Source organism: Natator depressus, chromosome 2 (assembly GCF_965152275.1).
Source record: "Natator depressus isolate rNatDep1 chromosome 2, rNatDep2.hap1, whole genome shotgun sequence".
NCBI lineage: Eukaryota > Metazoa > Chordata > Testudines > Cheloniidae > Natator > Natator depressus.
Genome location: NC_134235.1, coordinates 18,250,278 through 18,274,697, shown reverse-complemented (window position 1 = coordinate 18,274,697; position 24,420 = coordinate 18,250,278). Strand labels below are relative to the sequence as shown.

The following is a 24,420-nucleotide window of genomic DNA, read 5'->3' as shown; positions in this document are numbered from 1 at the left end:
TTTGATTTACAGATTCTAAATTACGGGCTTGTATACACGGTGCCAGCAAAGCCCAGTAGAGGGTTGTGATTTGTAGAGCGCGCTCATGTGCTGCACTGTAACTGCCCTGTGCAGGTATGTAGACTGCTGGCGTGCTCTAAAAGGTACCTAGCTTGTCTTAACGCAGTCCTGTGCAGTTAGAACACAGAATGTTAGAGTGATCTATAAATCATTCCCTTCTACCCCTCTGGTTCACTTTGCTGTGCCATGTAGACAATCCTTAAGTCTTCAGCAAATTTCACCTGGGAGTTATCAGGACAGAATGTCCCACAGTAACTTCTTAATTGTTGTCTTTCAGAACATAGCTGCATTTTACAGTGCAATATCCAAGTCAAAGAAAAACCTTCTCCCATATGCTTACCTCTGACACAAATTTTGTTGTGGCATCACTTAAGGTTTTCAACATTGGCGTCGCTTCAGCATAAAATAAAGACATTCTATTTGCCAATTCGTTATTTACTTCATTTTCACCCTCTGCCTATAAACAAAGATACAAAATTATATGTACAGTAAAAGCTTTGTTATCCGGCATATTGGGGGAAACGGGGGTGCTGGTAAGTCAAAAAAAATCCAGTTAACTAAGAGGGAGGGAATTTGGGTGTAGGAGGGGGCTCAGGGCTGGGGCACAGGAGGGGGTGTGGGCTCTGGAAGGGATTTTGGGTGCGGGAGGGGTTCGGAGTACCGGATTCGGGCAGCTCCTGGCCAATGGGAGCTGCAGAGCCAACGCTCGGGGTGGGGCGGGGCAGCGCGCAGAGCCGCCTAGCCGCACCACCGCCTAGGAGCAGCAGGCACGTGTCACCGCTTCCGGGAAATCACGCAAAGCCAGGTAGGGAACCTGCTGGCCCTGCACCAACCGGTCAATAAACCGGACTTTCATGAAGATGAGAAAAGCCAGTTTATAGAGCTTTCCGGTTGGTAAAGTGCCAGATAACACAGCTTTTACTATAAATTGTTTTGTACCCTAAAAAACTGGATAAATAGTACTAGAAAGACAAAGAATTTAGCATTTAAAGTGTTTTTTCACTTCCAGAGGTTACCTACTGGAACATTATTAATCCTCATACGACTCAAAGTTCTTCTGTAGTAGCTGAAGTCATTCTGTATAGCAGGATTTGTCATCTACAAAAAGTGAGAAAATGAATATATTTTAGTGACAGATGCTCAGTTAGGATCCGAAGACAAACTTTATGGAGATATATACTAAGAGGTATAGTGCACACTCAACTGTCATTGAAGTCACTGGAAGTATAGAGCCCTCAGCATCTTGCAATCCCTGGATGTCTTTAGAAGTTCTCAAACTGGGGGGCCTCTCAAATTGGGGGTCTGGGGGGAAAACCTTACTGTGCAGATTCAGAGCTGGGCAGCCGGAGAACTGCAGCTGCTGGCTGGGTGCCTAGTCCTGAAAGCAGCACAGCCGCCAGCAGCAGCACAGAAGTCAGGGTGGTATGGTACTGACACCCTTACTTCTGCGCCGCTGCTTGCGGCGGTCCTGCCTTCAGAGCTGGGTCCCCAGCCGCAGCTCACCGCTCTGCCTTAGGAGCTAGGCAGCTGGAGAGCAGTGGCTGTTGGCCGGTTGCCCGGGGTAGGAGAGCGTAAACTACTACAGACTCAAAGAAGGGGGTAGGATTAAATAAGTTTGAGAAGAGAAGGTTACTCACCTTTTGCAGTAACTGAGGTTCTTCAGGATGTATGTCCCTATGGGTGCTCCACTCCAGGTGATGGTGCGTTCCTGCGCCATTTGCTTGGAGAGTTTGCAGCAGTGTCTGTACAGGTCGCGCATGCGCGGTGCCTACCTCACACACCATTGGCACTTCATCTAGCATGCGCGCAACCCGGAATCCTCAGTTCCTTTTCTACCGCAGAGTCTACTTTAAACTACGAAGTAGAGGGGAGGAGGGTGGGTAGTGGAGCACCCACAGGGACACACATCATGAAGAACCTGTTATTCCACAAGGTGAGTAACCTTCTCTTCTTCGAGAGAGATGTCCCTGTGGGTGCTCCACTCCAGGTGACTGTAGAGCAGTGCCCTCCTAGGATGGTAGGGGCTTCGGAGTTGGTAGGATAATTGCCGATAATACAGCTCGGCCTAGCCGAGTATCCGCCTTAGGGCCTTGTGTGATTGTATAATGTTTGGCAAAGGTGTGTTTGGAGGCCCCAGTGGCGGCTTTGCATATGTCTATAAGTGAAACATTGTTTAGGAACACTACTGACACTGATATGATCTAGTAGAGTGTCTCTTCATCCCCGCTGGAGGTTGTGAGCATTTCAATTGATAACACAGGTGAATGCATCCAGATATCCATTTAGAGAGTCTCTGCGTGGATATGGCGGTACCTTTAGAGAGTTCTGCGATGGATATAAAGCGTTTTGGTGAAATTCTAAATGTCTTGGTTCTGTCCAAGTAGAAAGCTAGTACTCTTCTAACGTCAAGGGTGTGCATCTTAGCTTCAAACGTGTTCTTGTGTGGTTTAGGAAAGAAAGCTGTATAGGTTGATTAATGTGGAAGGACGCTCGTACTTTGGGGAGAATAATGTGACTTCATCTTTAAAAAAGGTCAGGTATGGTGGATCTGCCACGAGTGCCCCAATTTCTCCCACATGTCTAGCTGATGCGATTGCTATTAGGAATGTCACTTTCATGGATAGGTGTAGTAGGGAGCAGTTTGCTAAGGGCTCAAATTGTTGCTGAGTGAGGGCCATTAAGACCAATGGTAAGTCCCAGGGTTGTGTGGGTGCTCTTACGTCTGGATATTGAGTCCTTGACCTTGTGGGGGCATTGTTAATCATACGTTAAACCTGTGTTCGTTTGGTCTGTAGATGGTTGCTAGTCATCCTTGCAGGCAATGAATGTGCAAGTGTGCGTGTCTGACCACAAATGTGCATGCTGCCATGTGGCCAAACCGTTGTAGGCACGTGTGGGCTGTTCCGCACTGTGGATAGGGGTGTCTTTACCATGTCGAATCTGTCTCGTGGAAGTGATGCCTTCACCGTCACCAAGTCTAGGTAAGTGCTGATGAATTCTAATTGTTGAGCTAATTCTACTGTTGATTTCTTTTTATTTGTAGACCGAGACTCTGGAAGCAATCTATCGTTGTTTGGGTAGAGCGAATGGTATCTAATCGAGTGTATGACTTCAAGAGACAGTCATCCGGGTAAGAAAATATTATTCCTTGTTTTCACAGGTGCACTCGCCGTTACTACCGCAAAGATCTTTGAGAAGAGACGAGGTGCTGTTGACAGACCAAAAGGTAAAACCTTGCATTGATAGTGGTCTGTGTCCGAAGTAAATCTCAGAAAACGCCTGTGGGCAGGGTGTATGCTAACATAAAAATAAACATCCTGCAGGTGGAGGGCTGAAAACCAGTTCCCCTGCTCCAGTGCTGGTATTATTGTTGCTACGGTGACCATCTTGAACCGCTGCTTTCTTACAAACTTGTTCAGTCAGCTGAGATCGAGAATAGGTCACCATCTCCCATTTTTCTTTTGTGTTAAAAAATAGTGGAAGTAAAATCCCTTCCACCTGTATTGTGCGGGAACAGTCTCCACTGCCCATAACTGGAGGAGATGATGACCATTTGCTATGTCAAGAGGTATATGAAAGGGGTCCCTGAAGATGGACGGGGAGGTTGGGGTGTAGATACAGGAAAGGAATGGTATAGCCCATTCGGATGACTTCTAGGGCCCATTTGTCCATGGTGATGGCAGCCCATTTCAGGTAGAATGAGAACAAACAGCTTCCAAATAGATGGGTGGATGGTGTAAGGACTGGAATGTGGGAGAGGTCTTCCAGACCCTCGAACAAGCCTTCAAATTTGTTTATTAGAGGCAGTAGGTTTAGATGCCGCTCGTGGTGATGGACATTGTCATTGTGGTCTCTGTCGTTGTTGGTGTTGTTGCTCGTAAGGCCTCTGGTGTTGCTGTGCACGTGTTGGGTATCTATTCCTCTGATATGGTTGATACCTATATTGTCTCCTTCTTGTGGCAGGTGTATGAATGCCGAGGGACTGGAGAGTGCCCCGCGAGTCCTTCATAGTGTGCATTACCTCATTGGTTTTGGCTGCAAACAATTTTTCTCCATCAAAGGTGAGATCTTTGAATGTATTTTGTATCTCCCATGGGAATGCTGAGGAGTGAAACCATAAGGCGTGTTGCATGATGACAGCTGTAGCGGTGGACCTGGCGACTGTGTCAGCAGAGTCTAGTGAGGCCTGTAGAGCTGTGCGTACGATCATCTGTCCTTCAGAGACCAGAGATTTAAATTGTTGCCCCTTTTCCTCTGGGATCTCCCTAATAAAGTCCATAAATTTGCCATAGTTCCTGTGGTCATATTTGGCAAATAGTACCACGTAATTTGCCACTCTGACTTGAAGCAGAGTATACTTTGTGGCCGGATAGGTCCAACCTCTTACTCTCTTTATTGTAGGGTGGATCAAAAGTGCTGTTGTTTGCCCCTTTAGTTGGCTGCTTCCACTACCAGAAAATTGGGTGCAGGTGTGTGAATAGAAATTCTGATCCCTTCGAGGGAACATAATATTTTCGGTCCGCCCTTTTGCAGGTAGGAGGTATGGTGGCTGGAGTTTGCCACAGCATCTTGGCGGGTTCCATGATAGCCCCACTGATTGGCAATGCTATCTTGGAGGAGTAAGATGTCTAAGATATGTTAGCTTATGTTGAGTTTCCAGCACTTCCTCCAGAATAATTTTGAGCTCACTGACCATTCTTTTGAATAAGTTTTGGAAGGGGGTAAAGTCATCCACCATGGTTGGTGGTGGAGGCAAAATAGCCTCACCCAGTGAGGAGGGAGGATGTATTGTTGTTGGTTGGCGAGGAATCAGGAGCAGTGTCTTCTTCCTGCTTTGCCATGGGTTCATCTGTCTCTGTCACTAGCCTCTGAAGGTGGAGGTGGGGATCTGGCATCTTCCCTATGTGGTCTGTGGTGCCTGCTATAGTGTCTTTGGTAAGACCCCCAGGGGTTCCAATATGGCCAGTGACTAGGATAGGGTATGGCTGGTGCCATCCATGGGTGGCTGTACTATAGCGACATGTCGTGAGCATATGAGGGTTGTGGCCGTAGGGGTCCAGTAGCCATGGGGGAGGAATGGTGAAGGGAAAATACCCCTTCAACATTCTTCTCTTCTTTGATCAAGAACTGTGACGCTATCGAAGATAAATGTTGGTATGGTACCGCTGGCCCTGGTGAGAGATATTGGTGCCTAAGAGAGGGGACTCCAGAGTTGAGGATACCAATAAATCCTTGCGGTGCAGAAAATGGCGTACTGCTGAGAGCCTCGGTGCTGGAGGGCAAGGTCCCGATTGCATCGTTGGTGTGATGTGCTGAGCCAATGTAGTTTGTATTGGCGTCACTGCCCTAGTAGCATTGGGCTGCGGCACGGAGATAGGAGCGGTTGTCGGTGCAGTCTCCTTTGGAGCTGCTGACGGTACCGTGGTGGAGGCAGGCAGCTTAGAGCCCTTAACCATGGCACCGTAGCGCTGGGTTCCGGCGGCCGCTGCCGCATGCACTGTGCTGGAGGTGCCCAGAGTATCATATCTGCTGAGCAGCAGCGTGGCTGGCACCGATGAGAGCGATTTGGTCAGTGACCGTTTTGTGTTGATCTGCTCTCTAGGAGGTTAAGAGGATGGCCAGTTTTTGGCCTTCAGGGACCTTGGCAGTGGGGAGACCAGGGACCTATGCTGGGAAGAGGGTTCCTGTCCCGGGTCGGAGGCTGGTCTTAAGGACTTCTCCATCAAGATGAGTTTAAGTCTCAGGACTCTATCCCTTCGTGCCCTAGCCTCCAGTTTGTTACAGTGGACACATTTCTGAGGAACGTGAGCTTCCCCCAGGCAACGGACACATTGAGTGTGTCCATATAACACAGGCATTCCCTCTCTGCACGTCGTGTATCTTTTAAATCCTGGTAAACTAGGCATTTTCCTAACCTAATTTTAACTGTACTAAGGGATGGAAAAAGAAAACTTTTTTTTAATTTTAAATAAAAGGAACGTAACTCTAATAACTGAAACTTAACTTGTCTAAACTATCCGAACTCACTAATTTATCTAAACTTATCTATTTGAAATGAAGATTTTCAGCAGGACTGCTGAGCAATGTCTTAGGCCGGGGACGGTTTAGAAGGAACTGAGAGTCCGGGTTGCACACATGCTGTATGAAATTGCCATCAGCGCGTGAGGCAGGCACCGCGAGTGTGCGACCCGTACTGGCACTGCTGCAAAACTCTCTGAGAAAAGGCGCAGGAATGCACCATCACCTGGAGTGGAGCACCCACAGGGACATCTCTCGAAGAACCACCACTGCTTTAGAAGCAGCTAGAGCACGTAAGATTTCCTGCTTTGCTCTATATAATTTTTCAGAATAAAAACTATGTGAGAGAAGAGTGGATGTTCTGTTCTGCTCCAGTTTGCCAGCTTTATTGCCATAGGATTAGACCAGTGTGTCTAGACCATTGCTACGTGGTTTTTGGGAAACTACAGACACATGGAAAATCAGATAGGATGAGAGAGAGAGAAGAGAGAGAGAGTGTGAGTGTGTGTCCAGAGGTAGCAACTTCCTCTTGATGAAGAGGTATGTCAGACTAAAACGGGGAGACAGAATGTGGGGAGACCTCAAGAGGCCATCTAGCCCATCCCCCTGCACTGAGGAAGGATTAAGTATACCTGTACATGGTTGATATTAGTCTTGAGCAACTGGAATAATACACATGGCTTTAGGGCTTGTCTGCATTATGGATTTTTGCACTTGCAAAGGCATGTTCAAGTAAACTGTCTTTGCAGATGCACTACACCAAGGTGACTTACTCCAGGAGGTAAGTCATACTGGCACGCACCTCACTTTACAGTGAAGCAGCACATGTACACTGTGGGGTTTGCATTGGTGTGGAAACAATGGTACAAAAATCTCTAATGCTGACATGCCCATAGTTTAGAAAATATCCCCAGTGCACAATTACTTGTGGACAAAAATAAACTTGGATCCAGGAGTGTTTTTTTTAAAGCCAAAATTAAAATTGGTATTTGGGGGCTACTGATTCCACATGAAGAAAAGAAAACTAATATTTTTTATTATTTGTATTATAGTAGCAACTAGGGATGCCAAGAGAGATCAAGGCTCCATTGTTCTAGGCACAGTACGGAATGAGCAGGTCTTCACTAGACACGCTAAATCAACCCCGATGCATCGATCGCCGGAGTGTCGATCCAGCAGTAGTGTAGACATAGCGTTAGAGACAGTACTCGTCTGAGGAGTTTACAGAATTATTGATGGGTCTTGACATTTCCATTATGTACAGACTTCATTATCAGAGTTTAACACTTTATCATTAACATTTGTGCCAAGTAAAAATTCTGTTTTCATGTTCAATGTTAGTAGGCATTTTGAAAATATTCCAAACAGAAAAATGAAAGGGATTACATTTCAAATAAGTAGTATGTTTTGTGCTCCCCATTTTTTTTAAAGTCCTATTTTCAAAAATTAAACCTGGAAATGGATCAGGCAAAAATATTTCTTGTTCTTTTTCAATCAAAAACAAAAATATACAGAATTTCAAAAATGTTGTATTGGTCACATGCAATAATTTTTAATGTAAAGGCAAACAGTTTGAGATTTAAGCACAATGAAAGTACTCTCTGTAAAGAAATCACAGAACAGTAAGTACAGATATATATGGAAGATATATATATTTGCTTCATACAAATTGACAAGAGCCAGGGAAACCCAAAGACCATCCATCTCAGTCATAAATTTCCTAGCTTTTGTTAATTGCTTTCTTCTCTTTTAATGTTAGTCAACTTTTTCTTCCTCATACTTAATTATATTAACTATTTTCAGGAACATGGGGCCAGATTTGATGCAGTGCAGCTTCCTTGTACCACACTGACAGTGTAACCTGGACCTAAAGTCAGTTTAATTAGCCCAAGGGGATTTCACCTGTGTATGGGTGAACTTCAAATGGCAGAGAGCCAATTTATGGGGCTCTTATTCTTTTGACCACTCTTCTTTCACTCCTGCTGACATTGCAGGGAAAGAGGCATGGTCAGAAGAAAAACAGCACTGCTGACAAGGTCATGTGCTATACTAATCCTCGGCTGCATTTTCAGTGCCCTGGGGCCGTTGCAGCCTGATGTTAAAGTAGCCATAAGGAGACCTAGCCCGCATACAGCTACAGCAGGATCAAGGGAGTGAAAAAGTGAGCTTTAAACTTTCGTTGCCCTCTCCCCACCCCTGACATTCGACTTGTGCAATTCAACCACATTCCAGAATTGGCCAATGAGTGTTGACAATTATATGCAATTTCTATTGCATAAATGAAGCAATTCTCAATTTTTCCATAATACTTGATGAATGCTAGCATTCAATGAAAGAATTAACTTTTCATGATCTAGACCAGGGGTTGTCAAACTGGGGGTCGGGACCCCTTAGGGGGGTCGCAAGGTTATTATATGGGGGGTCGCGAGCTGTCAACCTCCACCCCAACCCTGCTTTGCCTTCAGCATTTATAATGGTGTTAAATAGATAAAGTTTTTTTTATTTATAAGGGGGGGGCACACTCAGAGGCTTGCTATGTGAAAGGGGTCACCAGTATAAAAGTTTAAGAACCACTGATCTAGATAAAGTATCTGAGCATTTTAAGTATTAGGAAGCATCACAGAGGGACTGAAGCAAACATCATTCTTTTTACAGATAGGGACATCAAGAATGATTAAGAGGTTTGCCCAATGTCATGGAGTCTGTGGCAGCGTCTGGAATGAAACCCAGGTTTCTCCAAACCTCAGTCCTGGGCTCCTTTTAGATGAACGGCCTATTTAAAAATGCATGAAAATTTACCTTGAGCTCATCAAATCGGAGTGTGAAATGAAGAATTTCTGCAAACTGCTTAGCAAGAGCCTGCTCTCGCTCCAGGTGCTGAGTCGGTGAATATGGGGTGCTTGTCAGGGCTCCCAATAGACCTCGCAATCCTGCCTCTAAAGAAAGAAAGAAAATCAAAACATGTCAAACGGTATCTGCTTCTACTATATATTAGTCGTTGACTTAAAATGCTAAAATGTATGGTAATTCCATGATCTAAAGTGAGTTTTAAGATCAAATAAGTTATAACTGGTTTTCATGGGGCATTTATACTGGAGATTACCCATGAATTGCTATAGATATAGAGCCTATATCTGACTGGATTCTACAGTAAACTAATTTTTCAAGTTGTTTCATGACTATATTCAATTTTTGTTTGAAATTGACTTTACATTGGTCATTTCAGTTAATATTGCTATATGAAAAGCTATTCAATGTTAAGGAACAGAAATGAAACAGTGACAAAATTTCCCTATCTACAAAGGCCATATCAAAAAATTGGAAATGCAGCTAGTAGTTAAAGAAGGCAAGCTGTAATCTCTTAAAATTTGGCAGGCTAAAGTTTTATTTAAAAAAACAAACAAAAAAACCTTTGTCATGAAATTATCTACTTAATTAAAAGATGCATTTCTAAGTATCTTTCAATCCACTAACCCAGAATGGAGAACTCTTCTGTTGGTTGAATACCTAATAAAGAAACTTGTAAACCTTAGCACTAACAAGTGAGAAGCTAAGTAAATAAGTGGCTAGTTTCCTATGTTCTTTAGACATGTTTATGTAGACCTTCAAATGTTTTTGCTCTACAATTTTTTTTTGGTGGGGGAGGGGGGGAGAAGAGGACTGTGGTGAGATGAGATTGCCTGAAGAAAGCAGAGTTTACCTTATTCATGAAATACAATCCTGCACTTAGCACTATTTTGCTATTAACTGTGGAAGTGACAGAAGGCTGTTCAATAGACAAAGCCGCCACAAATAGTTCTGAAAGTTCTATGGCTGATGCATTTCCAGCTTTAACATACAAGGGACACTCAGATATTGACTAATTACCATTTCTTAACACTGTAGTTCAAAGGGACATTCTGAAATTGTGTCTCTCTCACCAACAAAACTTGGTCCAATAAAAATATTACCTCACCCATCTGGTCTCTCTAAGGCCTGTAAAACTAAGATAAGATTTCACTTTTAACGGATTACATTTTTTCATCTTCAGACACTTGGAACATTTAGGTGCAAGAAGATGCTACATTTTCTTGGAGACCACAAGAAGGTTTCCAATGACTGTATGCTAACATACAAGGAAAGTTCATGGAAACATATTCCTGCAGGAAACACAGTATGGTGAGGGTGACATATTTTATCCTTTCTTTCAGTGGTGTAACTGGTTTGCCTCTACAACAGTGGGCAACAGTGCACGTTTTATAGTAAGTGAAGCACCTCCTGGAGGATAATCAAAAATACAATGTGATCTGTGTATCCCCTCTAAATTTTCTTATGTTTTCCAGTGTGCATTACTTTGCATTCATCAACATTCAATTTCATCTGCCATTTTGTTGCCCAGTCACCCAATTTTGTGAGATCCCATTGTAACTCTTTGCAGTCTGCTTTGGACTTAACTATCTTGAGTAATTTTGCATTGTCTGCAAATTTTGCCATCTCACTGTTCACCCCTTTTTCCAAATCATTTATGAATATGTTGAACAACACAGGACCCAGTATTGACCCCTAAGGAATACAACTATTTACCTCTCTCCACTGTGAAAACTGACGATTTATTCCTACATTTTGTTTCCTATCTTTTAAACAGTTACTGATTCATGAGAGGATTTTTCCTCTTATCCCATCACTGCTTACTCTGCTTAAGAGCCTATGGTGAGGGACTTTGTCAAAGGCTTTCTGGAAGTGTAAGTACACTATATCCACTGGATCACCCGTGTCCATGTTTGTTGACCTCAAATAATTCAAATATACTGGTGAGGCATGATTTCCCTTTACAAAAGCTATGTTGACTCTTCCCCAACAAATCACGTCCATCTATGTGTCTGATAATTCTGTTCTTTACTACAGTTTCAACCAGTTTGCCTGGTACTGAAGTTAGGCTTACCAGCCTGTAATTGCCAGCATTGCCTTGGGAGCCTTTTTTAAAAATTGGTGTCACTCAGCTATCCTCCAGCAATCTGATTAGGGTGACCAGACAGGAAGTGTGAAAAATCGGGACAGGGAGTGGGGGATAATAGGCGCCTATAGAAGACACAGCCCCAAATATTGGGACTGTCCTATAAAATTGGGACAACTGGTCACCCTAAATCTGGTACAGAAGCTGATTTAAATGATCGGTTACATACCACAGTTAGTAGTTCTGCAGTATTATATCTGAGGTCCATCAGAACTCTTGGGTGAATACCATCTGGTCCTGATGACTTACTACTGTTTATCAATTTGTTCCAAAACCTCCTAATGACATCTCAATCTGGGACAGTTCCTCAGATTTGTCACCTAAAAAGAATGGCTTAGGTGTGGGAATCTCCCTCACATCTGCATTGAAGACCGATGCAAAGAATTCATTTAGTTTCTCCACAACGGCCTTATTGTCTTTGAGTGCTCCTTTAGCACCCTGATTGCCCAGTGGCCCACTGATTGTTTAGCAGGTTTCCTTCTTCTGATGTACTTAAAAAAAAATTTGCTGTTACTTTTTGAGTCTTTGGCTAGTATGAAGGCTATCAAGTCATTAGTTTACCATCTTGCAACTTACCCAGCCTTTGAGAAAATTCATAGAATTTCTTTAGCTTGCCTACTAATGGAACAACTGCACCCCATGCCTTCTCCTGCAATTTTTCATCAGTGGGATGCTGTATCGCCTTGAAAATCGAACACATGGAGAAAGCAAAAAAGTCACACCTCGCTTAACAACAGGAATCAAGACTAGGAAAGTTTTCTTTCATTCAAAATATGTATTAAAAGAGGTTGATCAGAGGTACTGCAGGAAAACAGAAGAAGGGAGCATCGTTCTTTAGATTGTGGGAAAAGAACAGTTTCTCCAGACATTATGGGTGCAACCAGTGTCCTATTATGAGTCAGATTTTCATTGAAAATTATAAGCTGGTGTCTTTCATCACATACTGTACCTGTTACGCACATTCTTTACACATACACGATGAAAATAATTAAACACACTTTATGACCATAATATTTTATAGGATGTAAACCATATTATACAATTACTTGTATGTGGACGATTTTTAAAGTTGCCTAAAATACAAAAAAGGAAACAATTTACACAGTACAATCTACTTGGTCAAATAACTGCTTTATCAGGATACTCCAAGAGAATGAGTTGAGCCTAGTTTAATGATCATGGCTTGTACACAAAGTTAGTTTCAGCTACAGCAATCGGTATCAGGTAATGGGGAGGGAGAACCAACCACCTTTAGCTCATGGAATTTTTATACAATCAAGTCAATACCGCTGGCAGAATCTGACACCAGGGAAAAGGTGACTAAACATCTCAGGTAGTTGAGATTTTTTGGTGTTCTGACAGTAGTGCTGTGTCAGAACATTTGATATATAAACATTCTATATTAATTGCAGTTAGCTTTGCAGTATTTTGTCACATTTTATAGGAAAATATTTGTTCAAAAATTAAACTGTATAACATTGAGTTCTAGAATAGCAAGTTATTCAGCAGTGTCAATCCAAGAACTACATTTGCTTGTATTTGGAATTTTGCTTAAAAGAGGAACACTCAAATATTAAATGACCCCTTTGTACTTTTCAGATCATACAATAATAAATTCAGATATGTTATTTCATGCAGAATTTTAGTACAAACAATAAATTTAATTCTATAAAATTATTTAGAAAAATTTTACTGCAGTAAATATTAAAGTTTAGAGTAATTTCCTTTCTCCCAAAACTAAAAGGACGCATAATGCATGCAAACAATCTTATTGATTTTTTCCTTCCATACTGTAAGGTATTGGGGAATTTAATTTTCTTTTTAAATGTTTCCTAGTCTTAACCTTCCCTTCCCAGTCAACTTAGATGAGAGGTGTACATATATCACATATCTTACAGGAAGGATACTAAAATTTTGAAAATAGACACTCTTGGAAAGAGTTGCTGTGTAAGATACCAACAGGCAGGAAGTTTAGAAGTTTAGAAATTCTAATGTTCCAGCATAATATTTGTGAACTGATACACTTTTATTTTCATCTGTCTAGTTTATACTGGTTACTACATTGTTTCACTTCTTGTTCACTGTTTTCTTACATGTCTTGCTGCAAACCTTGTCTTTCAGTCATTACTTTTGAACTAATTCTTATTATTTGTTAAAAATGTTAGTTGATTTCTATCAGTGTGGAGGTATAAGGTGGGAGTTTTTGTATATTAACACTTCATTTCTCTCTCCATCCCTGGTTCTCATCATTGTGGACACACTCAGATTACTCAGTGGTGTCCCAATACAGTAACTCCTCACTTAAAGTTGTCCTGGTTAACGTTGTTTCATTGCTGATCAATTAAAGAACATGCTCGTTTAAAGTTGCGCAATGCTCCCTTATAATGTTGTTTGACAGCCTCCTGACAGAAAGAGCAGCCCGTTGGAGCTAGCTGGTAGGGGCTTGGAACCAGGGCGGACCAGAAACCCCCTATCAGCTCCCCACTTCCCTAAATTCCCTGTGCGGCAGCCGCCCAGCAGGCTATCAATTGCCGGGCAGTTCAGCTGTCCCTCCCCCCACTGCCACGTGCTGCTCCTGCCCTCTGCCTTGGAGCTGTTCCCGGGAGCCTCCTGCTTGCTGTGCAAGGGGGATGAGAGGAAGAGGGGTGCTAATGTCAGGGTGTCCCCCTCCGCCGCTCCTTTACCCCATCTAAACAGAGCAGGGGTGGGATACGACAGGGCTCAGGATGGAGGGAGCTTGCTGGAAGCAGCTGCTGTCTCAACTTGCTGATCTACTTAAAAAGGCAGTGTACTTAGAGTGGGGTCAGCATATTTAAACGGGCAATGCGCGTCTCTCTCACACACATGGTGTGTGTCTCTGTCTCTCTCTGCCATGCTGTCTCCCCTCCCTCCGTTTGTGCTGCCTTGTAGAGCGTGAGGCAACACTGACAACGTGTTAACCCTTGAGGGCTCAGCCAAGTGCTAGTTCATCATTTAGCAGTAAGGCATTCCCTGGGAAATATCCCACCCTCTTCCACCCTCTGACTCCACCACCTCAACCAACTTCACAATCATCACTGCTGGGTACAGTATTAAATTGTTTAAAACTTATGCTGTGTGTGTGTGTGTGTGTGTATATATATAGTCTTTTGTCTGGCAAAAAAAAGTTTCCCTGGAACCTACTCCCCCCCGCCCCTTTACATTAATTCTTATGGGGGAACTGGATTCGCTTAACACTGTTTCGCTTAAAGTAGCATTTTCAGGAACATAACTACAACGTTAAGCGAGGAGTTACCGTATGGTACTTTAATTATATTTATATAGAAATCAATAGACTTTAGAAGTCTGTTTTCTCATTCAATTATTCAAAGCTGGGTGTAGTAGTAATAGTCAACAGAACACCAAAGTGTGCCTGAATCTATCAAAATCAAAGACTCTGGGCTTTCCAGTCTAATCATTCCAAACTGATTCACAAACCTTGACTGTGACACTACACTATGACCACTCTGGTCTAAGCCAAGCCCAGCAGTTAACATGAAAGGTTCAAGTAGTGATTAAAATCTTCAAGCAGAAGATCTAAAGTTTCAGGAGCCATCCAAATCCATATTCAGAAAACAGAAACAGAAAAGGCAGACAATACCCTGAACTGTACACAAAAGAGTTGCTCCAGAATTGCAATTGTTATTGTAGATGGGAGAGATATGGGAGTGAGAGCAAACAAGTCAGTTTGGGACACCACTGCAGGTTGCCTATATTGCCTACAACTGCCGAAAACAATTCTTCTGCCAGCTGTGACCAAAAGAGCTAATAGGATCCTGGGATGCATAAATGGGGAACCTCGAGTACGAGTAGAGAGGTTATTTACCTCTGTATTTGGCACTGGTGCGGCTGCTGTTGGAATGGTTTTCGCCTTCCTCTGCAGCATGGGGCAAAGGTCACTTGCTGTTTTAAACTAGATTAAATGGCAGATTCTCTGTAACTTTAAATCATTTAATCAAGATTTGAGGACTTCAGTAGCTCAGCCAGAGGTTATGAGCTATTACATGAGTGGGTGCAGGAGGCTCTGTGACCTGTGGTGTGCATGAAGTCAGATTAGCTCAGTGGACTGCATATGCAGTTCTCTCTGTATTATGTGGGCCACATCCACACAATATACATACTACCTATATGGCCCTGAGGATGTCACATGGGCTGCATCTGTGTGCGGATTGGGCCGCAAGCGGCCCACGGGTTGAGAGCCACTGGATTCGATGTTCACAATTGTGCCTTCTGGCCATAAATTCTGAGTCTATGAATCAAGCAAATATTATGTCCAGTTCTGGTGCCCACAAATTCAAGAAGGATTTTGATGAATTGGAGAGGATTCAGAGAAGAGCCACGATAATGATTAAAGGGTAGAAAACATGCCGTATAGTGACTTAGCTTTTGAGTCTATTTAGCTTAATAAAGAGACAGTTAAGGGGTGACTTGTTTATAGCCTATAAATATCTACACGGGGTAAAATATTTAATAATGGGTTCTTCAATCTAGCAGAGAAAGGTATAAAACGATCCAATGGCTGGAAGTTGAAACTTGACAAATTTAGACTGGAAATAAGGCATAACTTTTTAACAGTGAGATTAATTAACCATTGGAACAATTGATCGAGGGTTGTGGTGGATTCTCCATTATTGAGAATTTTTAAATCAAGATCTAAAAGATCTGCTCTAGGAATTATTTTTGGGAAAGTTCTATGGCCAGTGCTACACAGGTGATCAGATTAGATGATCACAATGGTCCCTTCTGGCCTTGGAATCTATGAACACTGAGGTTGTGCTCAGCTTTGCATTAAGAGCTGTTCAGGTCTGCAAAGTTTGACTTTTTTCTTGTCTATTTTTCTTTGAAATAAGTTGGACTTAAGAGCAGACCAGAGAAGTACCTTGTGGTGCCTTTTTAAACTCCACTGATGGTGATGGATATATAAAATTAGTTAACAGGTCTGGGCAATTTCCACAGACCTTTAGTTACTTGTAGTAGGGTTACCTCTGGAGAACAGTTGTCATATTGGCCTGGCTCAGGACGACAATAGGACTTCATATACATTTGGGGCATGGTGCACTGAGCTGAGAACTATGAATTCTCTAGGAATGGGAGGACTGCCTGCGCCACCGTTTTATTGGAAGCAAGGAACAACTGGAACAAGCTATTAGAGAGGGAACCCCCCCCCCCAAAATCTCTAGTTCAAATAAGACTATTAAAATGTATTATGGGGGCATTTCTTGTCTCTCAAGATTTGCACAGCAATTTTTCCCAGCAAGCAAAAACACGGCTCCAACTGCTAGTCCTGCAAACTCACCTATGAATCTGAAAGGCAAGCTATGTTCTTTCTGGCTCATGCATTATTATAAGTAATAAAGATTCTGCAATTTCAGCTTAGTTAACAACGATTACATGTGTGGTCAGAAAAATCTTCTATAGTCTCCAACAGCTGTGTTAGCTTGCAATAGTAAACAACAATGAAAAAGTTGTTTTAGTCAGTAAAGTCAGCAAATGTTATTGAATACACACAGAAAGCAGATCTCTGTCTCAGGCTAGTGACCCAAGATCCAGCAGCAAGAATCCTGTTAAGATGAAAGCTTTAGAGGAAACATCTTTTTAATTACTCAACTATGTGCATTTAATATGAAAGTTACTGAAGACAAATATAGTAGCCAGTGATTTTTTTTAAATCACATTTTAGAGTAGAACCATATTTCAAAGTAGAATATTTTCATTTCAGATTATTAATACAATAGCCCTGCCAGAGAAGCTGAAAATTAGCTCATCTATCTGTTCCAGGTTATGTACGCTAACAACACTCCATAGAATTGTGTGTATGATCGCAAAATATCTAACAATGCTTTACCTCTCGTATTTCGTGGCCAGCTCCTCTGTATGACTGTAAGTCTTCCAGGATTCCTTCTGCATCCTTTAGCACTACATTCACCTGATTATAAATTTCCTTTTCAGATTCTGTAGGCTGGGCATCTAAACAGTAGGAGAGCATATTAAATAATTTGTTTAACTGCGTGAGTTTTTAAGAAGTCCACCATGATCGAAAGGACAAAGTTCCTAATGAATTCTTGTATAACTATTATTCCATTTACTGCATAAAGCTACCACTATATCTCTGAGAAACTTTACAAAGATAACTACAGTTGTGTATATTCCCCCATCATTGTTTGGATTTGGAATCTTTTGTGTATGAGGTCTACAGGCAGCGGGGATGTTAAAACCTTAAATTTACCTTCCAGATTACCAAACATTATTACCCATGGTTAGTTACAATTTTAAGGGTTTGTTGTTTTTTTTTAATTAAAATTGACAAGTTTTAATATGTTTTTATTTATCAAACCATATTAGGATTTATTCTCACTTTTAGGATTCAGTAGGAACTCAGTGGAAGAGCCATAGATGAGTTATGGAAAGACACACTGATTAAGGATACACTAAAAGTGTTACAAAATAAGGTAGTCTTATCTACTTTCATTTTAAAAAATTGTACACTTTTATATATTTCAAGTTTTTGGAGCAGGAACTGTATTTTTGTGTTTTCTTTATAGCCCTGGGCACATTCTCAGTTCTGAACATATTAAAATATAAATGCTGTTTAAAGGCCAGTAATCGAATTAGTCATGAGATGATCCATTGTAATTGGCTCAAAGACAGATGCAACAAATTGTTAAAGCCACCTGTGCAGACTCTCCTGTATATTGTCTATAGTTGGGATATATTGTTATCCCACATAATAGGATAATTAAATCTCTCTCTTTCAGCTATAAGACACTCTCCATCTCTGGGTATCATTTAAGTAATGCTATATTTGCCTAATAAACACAAAACTAATTCATAAAAACAACGTATATGTTTTAAGAAATGTCGTAATATTTTTGTGGTCTAACAAGTTTTTTTTTTTTTTTTAAATATTTAGGAGCATCATCCCTAATCCAAACATTTTATTTCATAAATTATTTATCTGAGGTGAGATCAGATTGTGAGAAAAAAAAGTTATAAAAGAATATAATTTTGGCTCCTTTTATATCCCTAACTGGTAATTATGGTGTCAGAAAGAAAAGCTATTCAGACCAATGAATGACCAATGGTCATTACTTCTGAACTCTGCAACTTTAACACTGACACTATTTCTTAGCTATCTACACTGGCAAATGAGTTAGGAAATAAACTTTCAAAAGTAAATTAATCTAAGATTTTCAAAGTACAAAATCCAGGTAATTATATTGACCAAATAAAAATTATTTTTCTAGTAAGGATTATCTGTAAACAATTGACCACTAATGCTAATATTTCATGTGTTAGGTGCAGCTAGGCCTGTACAAGTTTAATGTAACTAATCAATACTACATTAAAGGTAAATTAGAGTAAAGGGTCTTCTGTCCATGATACAAATGCCTAACTCCCAAAATAAAACCAGCCTGCTGGGGTAGCAGTTCCTGCTCTTCCGACTGTTTGTTTTCTGCCTGTTGTACGTAAGCTGTAGGGAATGCCTGGCACCCTGGAGTACGGGATCCCCTGCACCTGGCTCTCCCCTCCATGGGACTTAACAAGCAAAGCTGCTGTGGTCCTAGAGGAGACACAGAACTCTGTTCCACTTTTGGCAGGACTCTGCTGCCTTGTGACGGACACCAGGTGCCTGCACATTAGTGAAGAGTGTTTGGAATAGCTGCTTTCCCCAGCTGGCTCCTTGCAGCTCAGGTCATGTGTAGCTGTAGCCAATGTGTTCCATGGGATATGTTGCCTGATTCTTTGTAGGTTATTTAAATAGCTTCTATTAAGTTATACAAATGTAAATAAAGTGCATTGTGGTCCATGAGAAAAAAAAAAACATTGATGGAAGTTGGGCACACCCATCAATTGGAGCGTACATCCGTTAATTTTATACATTGTGGAAAACAGTTTTAATGCATGGATCATGATGGAACAAAAAGGTTACACACACATTATCTATCTGGTTTTGGTATATTCAGTTTTGTTAAACCACAAAAATAGGACACCTATGTTACGTGCATAAAGATGGGGCATTGTTAGCAAGTGCACCTAAGTAGACCTTGCAACATTTTATTAATACTTAACATTTCAATATTAAGAAGTATCTGAACACAAGGAAGCTTGCTGCTCCCTTTTTAAAAGGAAAAAATAGCACTACATTGATTAGGTCTTGACTACAGAAATAACTGGCCAACATTTTTGAGATGGTCATAGAAAAGTCAGATTTATAATTTTGAAAGCTGCTGAAGACTGCTGTAAGAAATTAAGATAAAAATGGGGGAAAATAGCAGACAGGTAAGCAGCAGTTTACTATTAACAGTTCATGTACAAACATGAAATGCTATAGTACATGAAATACTATAGGACAGTATAGTCTAATATAAAGCTCTGTAGCATTCCAGAGTATTTGCATTTTTAAATAATTCAATCAAGACTTGCCACTTTGGTTCTCTTATACTGAATACATCTCCTGTAACCTTAAAGCTTTTCCATTACCCTTCCTTGCTTCACCCTCCTTATAAAGGGTGCTCCTTTTAGACAATGAGAGTAGTAGAAGGATTTGTGAAGATACTAGCCAATGTCAGAAATTCTACACAGAATGGATATGCTGAGTTGATGCATTAGGGTAGATTGTACTCTTCATTTCTGAAGTCATCTGAGGTGATACCACCTAGATACTCATCTCTGGGGATTGGAAGTAGGGCTGTTTCAGTTAAGGGTCTCTCGCTATGGAGCTCATCCCCTCAGGATGTGGGCAGTGAACGAAGATGAGGAAGGATATTTATGCCGCAGTTCATTTTAAAGACAATCCTTTAATGACTGGTTGAATTTATCTATGTCATACACCCAGAACAGGATGAGGGGTTGATACAATTATTCATTCTAAAGCAAAGTTGAAAGAGCTCCCACTCTTGCTTATATGACAAGACCAGGATTCTACATTTCCCTTGTAACACCTGATGACAGCAAAAACACCAAAAGTTTTGCAATGTTTAAATGGTTGAGGTTGTCATTTGTTTCTGGGGGAAATTACAACCTTAGATCTTTCAGGTTAAACAGGCTAACTTCACCTTATACTTGATATTACCAATGAAGTCCTGGGATGCATAGACAGGGGAAACTTGAGTAGTAGAGAGGTTATTTTATCTCAATATTTGGCACTGGTGTGACCACTGCTGGAATACTGTGCCCAGGTATGGTGCCCATACTTCAAGAAGGATGTTAATAAATTAGAGAGGACTCAGAGAAGAGCCATGAGAATGATTAAAGTGTTAGAAAACACGATGTATCATGATAGAGTCAAAGAGCTTAATCTATTTAGTTTAACCAAGAGAAGGTTAAGGGGTGACTCAATTACAGTCTACAAGTACTTACATGGGGAACAAATATTTAATAATGGGTTCTTCAATCTAGCAGAGAAAGGTATAACATGACCCAATGGCTGGAAATTGAAACTAGACAAATTTAGACTGCAAAGAAGGTGTAAATTTTTAAAGGTGAGAGTAGTAAACCACTGAAACATTTTACCAAGGGTTGTGGTGGATTCTCCATTACTCAGAATTTTAAAATAAATATCAGATGATTTTCTAAAAGATATGCTCCAGGAATTATTTTGGGGAAGTTCTATGGCCTGTGCTATACAGGAGGTCAGACTAGATCAGAGGTGGGCAAACTACGGCCCGCGGGACCCTCCTGCCTGGCCCTGAGCGAGCCCCCGGCCCCTCCCCTGCCGTTCCTCCTCCCCCGCAGCCTCAGCTCACTGCGCCACCAGCGCAATGCTCTGGACAGCAGGGCTGCGAGCTCATGCCGGGCAGTGCAGTTGCAGAGCCGCGGCCTGACCCAGTGCTCTGTGCTGCATAGTGGCGTGGCTGGCTCCAGCTGGGCGGCACGGCTGCCTGTCCTGGTGCTCTGGGCAGCCTGGCTGTAGTGCTGCCAGCCACCCGTGCTCCAGGCAGTGCAGTAAAGGGGAAGGGAGCAGGGGTGGCTGGATAGAGTGCTAGGGAGTTCGTGGTGGTGGTTGGGGGCGGGTGTGTGTGGATAGGGGTGGGGGCGGCCAAGTTTGCCCGCCCCAGACTAGATGATCACAATGTTCACTTCTGGCCTTGAACTCTATGAATCTACATTTCTAGATTATAAACTAGAAAGACTGGCCCAGTTGTTTCAAGCAACTGATGAGTCCTTTTAGAGCTAATTTTCAATGAATTTTAAAATGTAATTGGTATGGGAATGCACTAGATTCAATATATATCTAGGAGTTCAGAAAAGCTATACAGTATTGCACTGAAGTAATAAGAACTAGTAGGAATATGAGTACTGTCACATGGGCTGAATATTGGCTGAAGGACAGTACATAAGAGTACGACAGACAGTGTATCAAGGAGGGGGGATGTGGATGCCCATTCTAGTGCCAGAAGTGAATCCAACTTAAGAGGGAGAGGGATTATTTAGGATAATTTGAACAATGAAATTGAGCAACAAATAATTTACACTGCATATCAGTAAATACTTCCCTAATGGCAAGTTCTATTGTACTGTGAAATATTCTCCCCAGAAGTAGCAGCACAGGAACCAGCAAGAAGAGCTGTAAAAAAGGGAGGTTGAGTAGGAGTTTGTAGGGGAGAGAAAGAGAGAGAGACAGGGGGAGGGTTCCCACTCTTCTTGACAGGAGCTTAGGAAGGAAAGCTATGACAGCTACAGAGACAGCAGTGCTAGTGACCCAAAGAAGGGAAGAAACAATTAAGATGACTGGATGTGGAAGCCATGGTATTTACATTATTCTGGAGTAGGTATCTGGAAGCTGCTTTGCTTGTATGAAGTGCTACCTGAAGATCTGAGGTTTGGAGAGACAGCTAGAAACTATGGTTCAGTTTTGAAGGGGATTGGAGTGGATGATGGAGGGAAGGAGAGAGGAGGCTGAAGGGAAACCTCAAGTCTTGGAGATGGATGCTGGACCAGAGGACTGTGAGGTAGACTGCTGAATGAGGAAAGTGGCCAGTGGAAGCATGTGACTATGAGAACAAGTCAGAGGAAAAGACTGGCTAGCGAAGGAGAAATAGATATGAATAGCTTACTTTTTATGTTCAGCATGTATGAATAGCTTACTGAGTTGGAACATAAAGTGAAGAGACAGGCAGTAACAAGATGAGAGAGCAAGGGAGAAGAGAAGAAGAGCTAATCCTACAATAAGAGGGAACGACAATGGAGATAGCCAGAATTCAGAGTCCCAGAAAGAAAGAGGATGATGCACAAAAGACTGCAAGTGATAACAGAAGACAAGAAGACTTGCTGCTAGAAAGAACAGAAGGGGGAAGGCTGGAGAATTGCACCCACACCAGGAAGGGGCAGGTCTACGTAACTGGGGACTCCCTACTAAGGAGAGGAACAGACAGGCCTGTAACCAGAGCTGATCTCAAGAACAGAAGGGTGTGTTGTCTGCCAGGAGCTAAGATACAGGATGTGGTCCTGAGGCTAAAGAAGATCCTAATGGGAGTGGGAAAGAATCCACTGATTGTCCCTCATGTCAGAACAAATTATACTGTTTGATGCGTCCCAGCAAAAATCTGTGCCAGGCTGGGGAAGGCACTCAAAGAAATGGAGGCTCAGGTGATCTACAGTGGGATTCTACCTGTCCCTAGAAGAGGAGAGAGAAGGTGAGACAAGATTATGGTTATCAACAAATGGCTTAGCCAATGGTGCTATAAAGGAGGGCTTTGGGACATTCAATCACTGGGAGGCATTCACAGACAGAGAACTGTTATTATGGGATGAACTCCACCTGAACAGGAAGGGAAATAACTTCTGGGATAGAGGTTGGGACGACTGATAAAAAGCTTTCAACTAGGAATTTGGGGGAGACGGTTGGGAGATCCTCATGTTATCTCCACACGTGATGCTAATACTAAATGGTAGGAAAAGTAAGTAAAAGATGGAGAAAGGAACAACAGAGGGTAGGAAAATAGACAACAGGAAACCGTGTCAATACCAATGAAAATAACACTCAGGTAGGCTGTAGCTAGTTGGGCAAGGAATCTGGGTAAGGCCAAGCAGAAACTACTAAGATGTCTGTACACCAATGCAACGAACACAGGTAACAAAAAGGAGGAATTCGAATTACTGGTGCAGGAAGTGAAACCAGATATTACAGCGAAAACGGAAACATGATGGAATAATAGTCATGACTGGAAAACAGGTATTGAAGGGTATGTGCTGTTCAAAAAAGACAGAAATAAAGGGAAAGGAGGTTGAGTAGCATTGTATATTAATGACGAGAGACTATAAAGGAATTAGAAGTGATGGAATGGAAAAAATTGAATTTGTTTGGATCAAAATCACTTAGGAAAAGAAAGGTAACAAAGGCTCCAGTAGAATAGTGCATAAATAAATACTACTGAGAATTGTGTGATTATGGGAAAACTTTAATTTCCCAGATATAGGTTGGAGGACAAATGCGACTAGTAATGGTATCCAGATATTCCTGGATGTGATAGCTGACAGATTTTTTCACCGAATAGTCATGAAACAAGTGGAGAAGCCATTTTTGATTTAGTATTGGTAAATATTGAGGATCTCACAGAAAAAATGTTACCTACTTCTCATAATTGTTGTTCTTTGAGATGTTGTGCTCATGTCCATTCCATTCTAGGTGTGCGCGTGCCCATGTGCACAGGTGTCAAGAGATTTTTTGCCTTAGCAGTATCCATAGGGTCAGCAGTGGCGCCCCCTTGAGTGCTGCACCCATGCACCGGTACATCAGGCGCTGCTGAACCTACGCCCTCTCAGTTCCTTCTTGCTGGCAAATACGATAGAGGGGCAGGAGGGCAGGTAACCGAATAGACATAGAATTATCATAGAGGCCAGCATCATCCCGGGCCTGCTGGGTCAGCGCATAATGGGACGTAAATGTGTGGACAGACTATCAGGTAGCAGCTCTACAGATCTCCTGGATCAGCACCTCGGCTAAGGCGGCCGCAGATGCTGCTTGTGCTCTAGTCGAGGGTGCTTTGACTACTGCTGGTGGAGGCACACTTGCCAGCTCGTAGTAGTATTGGATGCAGGCTGTGATCCAGGATGAAATTCTTTGAGCAGACACAGGGCGACCTTTCTTCTGGTCTGCTATGAACAGTTGTGTTGACTTACGGAACAACCATGTCCCATCGATATAGATGGCCAGTGCTCTCTGGACATCCAAGGCGTGTAACCTGCGCTTCTCTTCAGATTTATGGGGTTTCAGAAAGAAGACCGGTAAGAAAATGTCCTGGCCGGTATGAAACTGGGAAACTACCTTGGGCAGGAACATCAGGTGCGGCTGGAGCTGGACCTTATCTTTGTAGGACATAACCGCCACC

The 24,420-nt window shown here is 42.1% G+C and overlaps 1 protein-coding gene across 4 annotated transcripts in view; it reads right to left on the bottom strand.

Moving 5' to 3' along the window:
* Positions 1–24,420, bottom strand: part of CYRIB (CYFIP related Rac1 interactor B) — a 149,212-nt gene that overhangs the window by 9,491 nt on the left and 115,301 nt on the right. For all 4 annotated transcript variants that reach the window (XM_074943854.1, XM_074943853.1, XM_074943855.1 and 1 more), the window contains 5 exons: positions 16,935–17,056; positions 11,648–11,753; positions 8,878–9,014; positions 1,081–1,158; positions 401–517 (listed from right to left, as the gene is read on the bottom strand). In XM_074943854.1, coding sequence (XP_074799955.1) covers positions 401–517; positions 1,081–1,158; positions 8,878–9,014; positions 11,648–11,753; positions 16,935–17,056 — 560 coding nt within the window. The remainder of the gene's footprint in view (positions 1–400; positions 518–1,080; positions 1,159–8,877; positions 9,015–11,647; positions 11,754–16,934; positions 17,057–24,420) is intronic.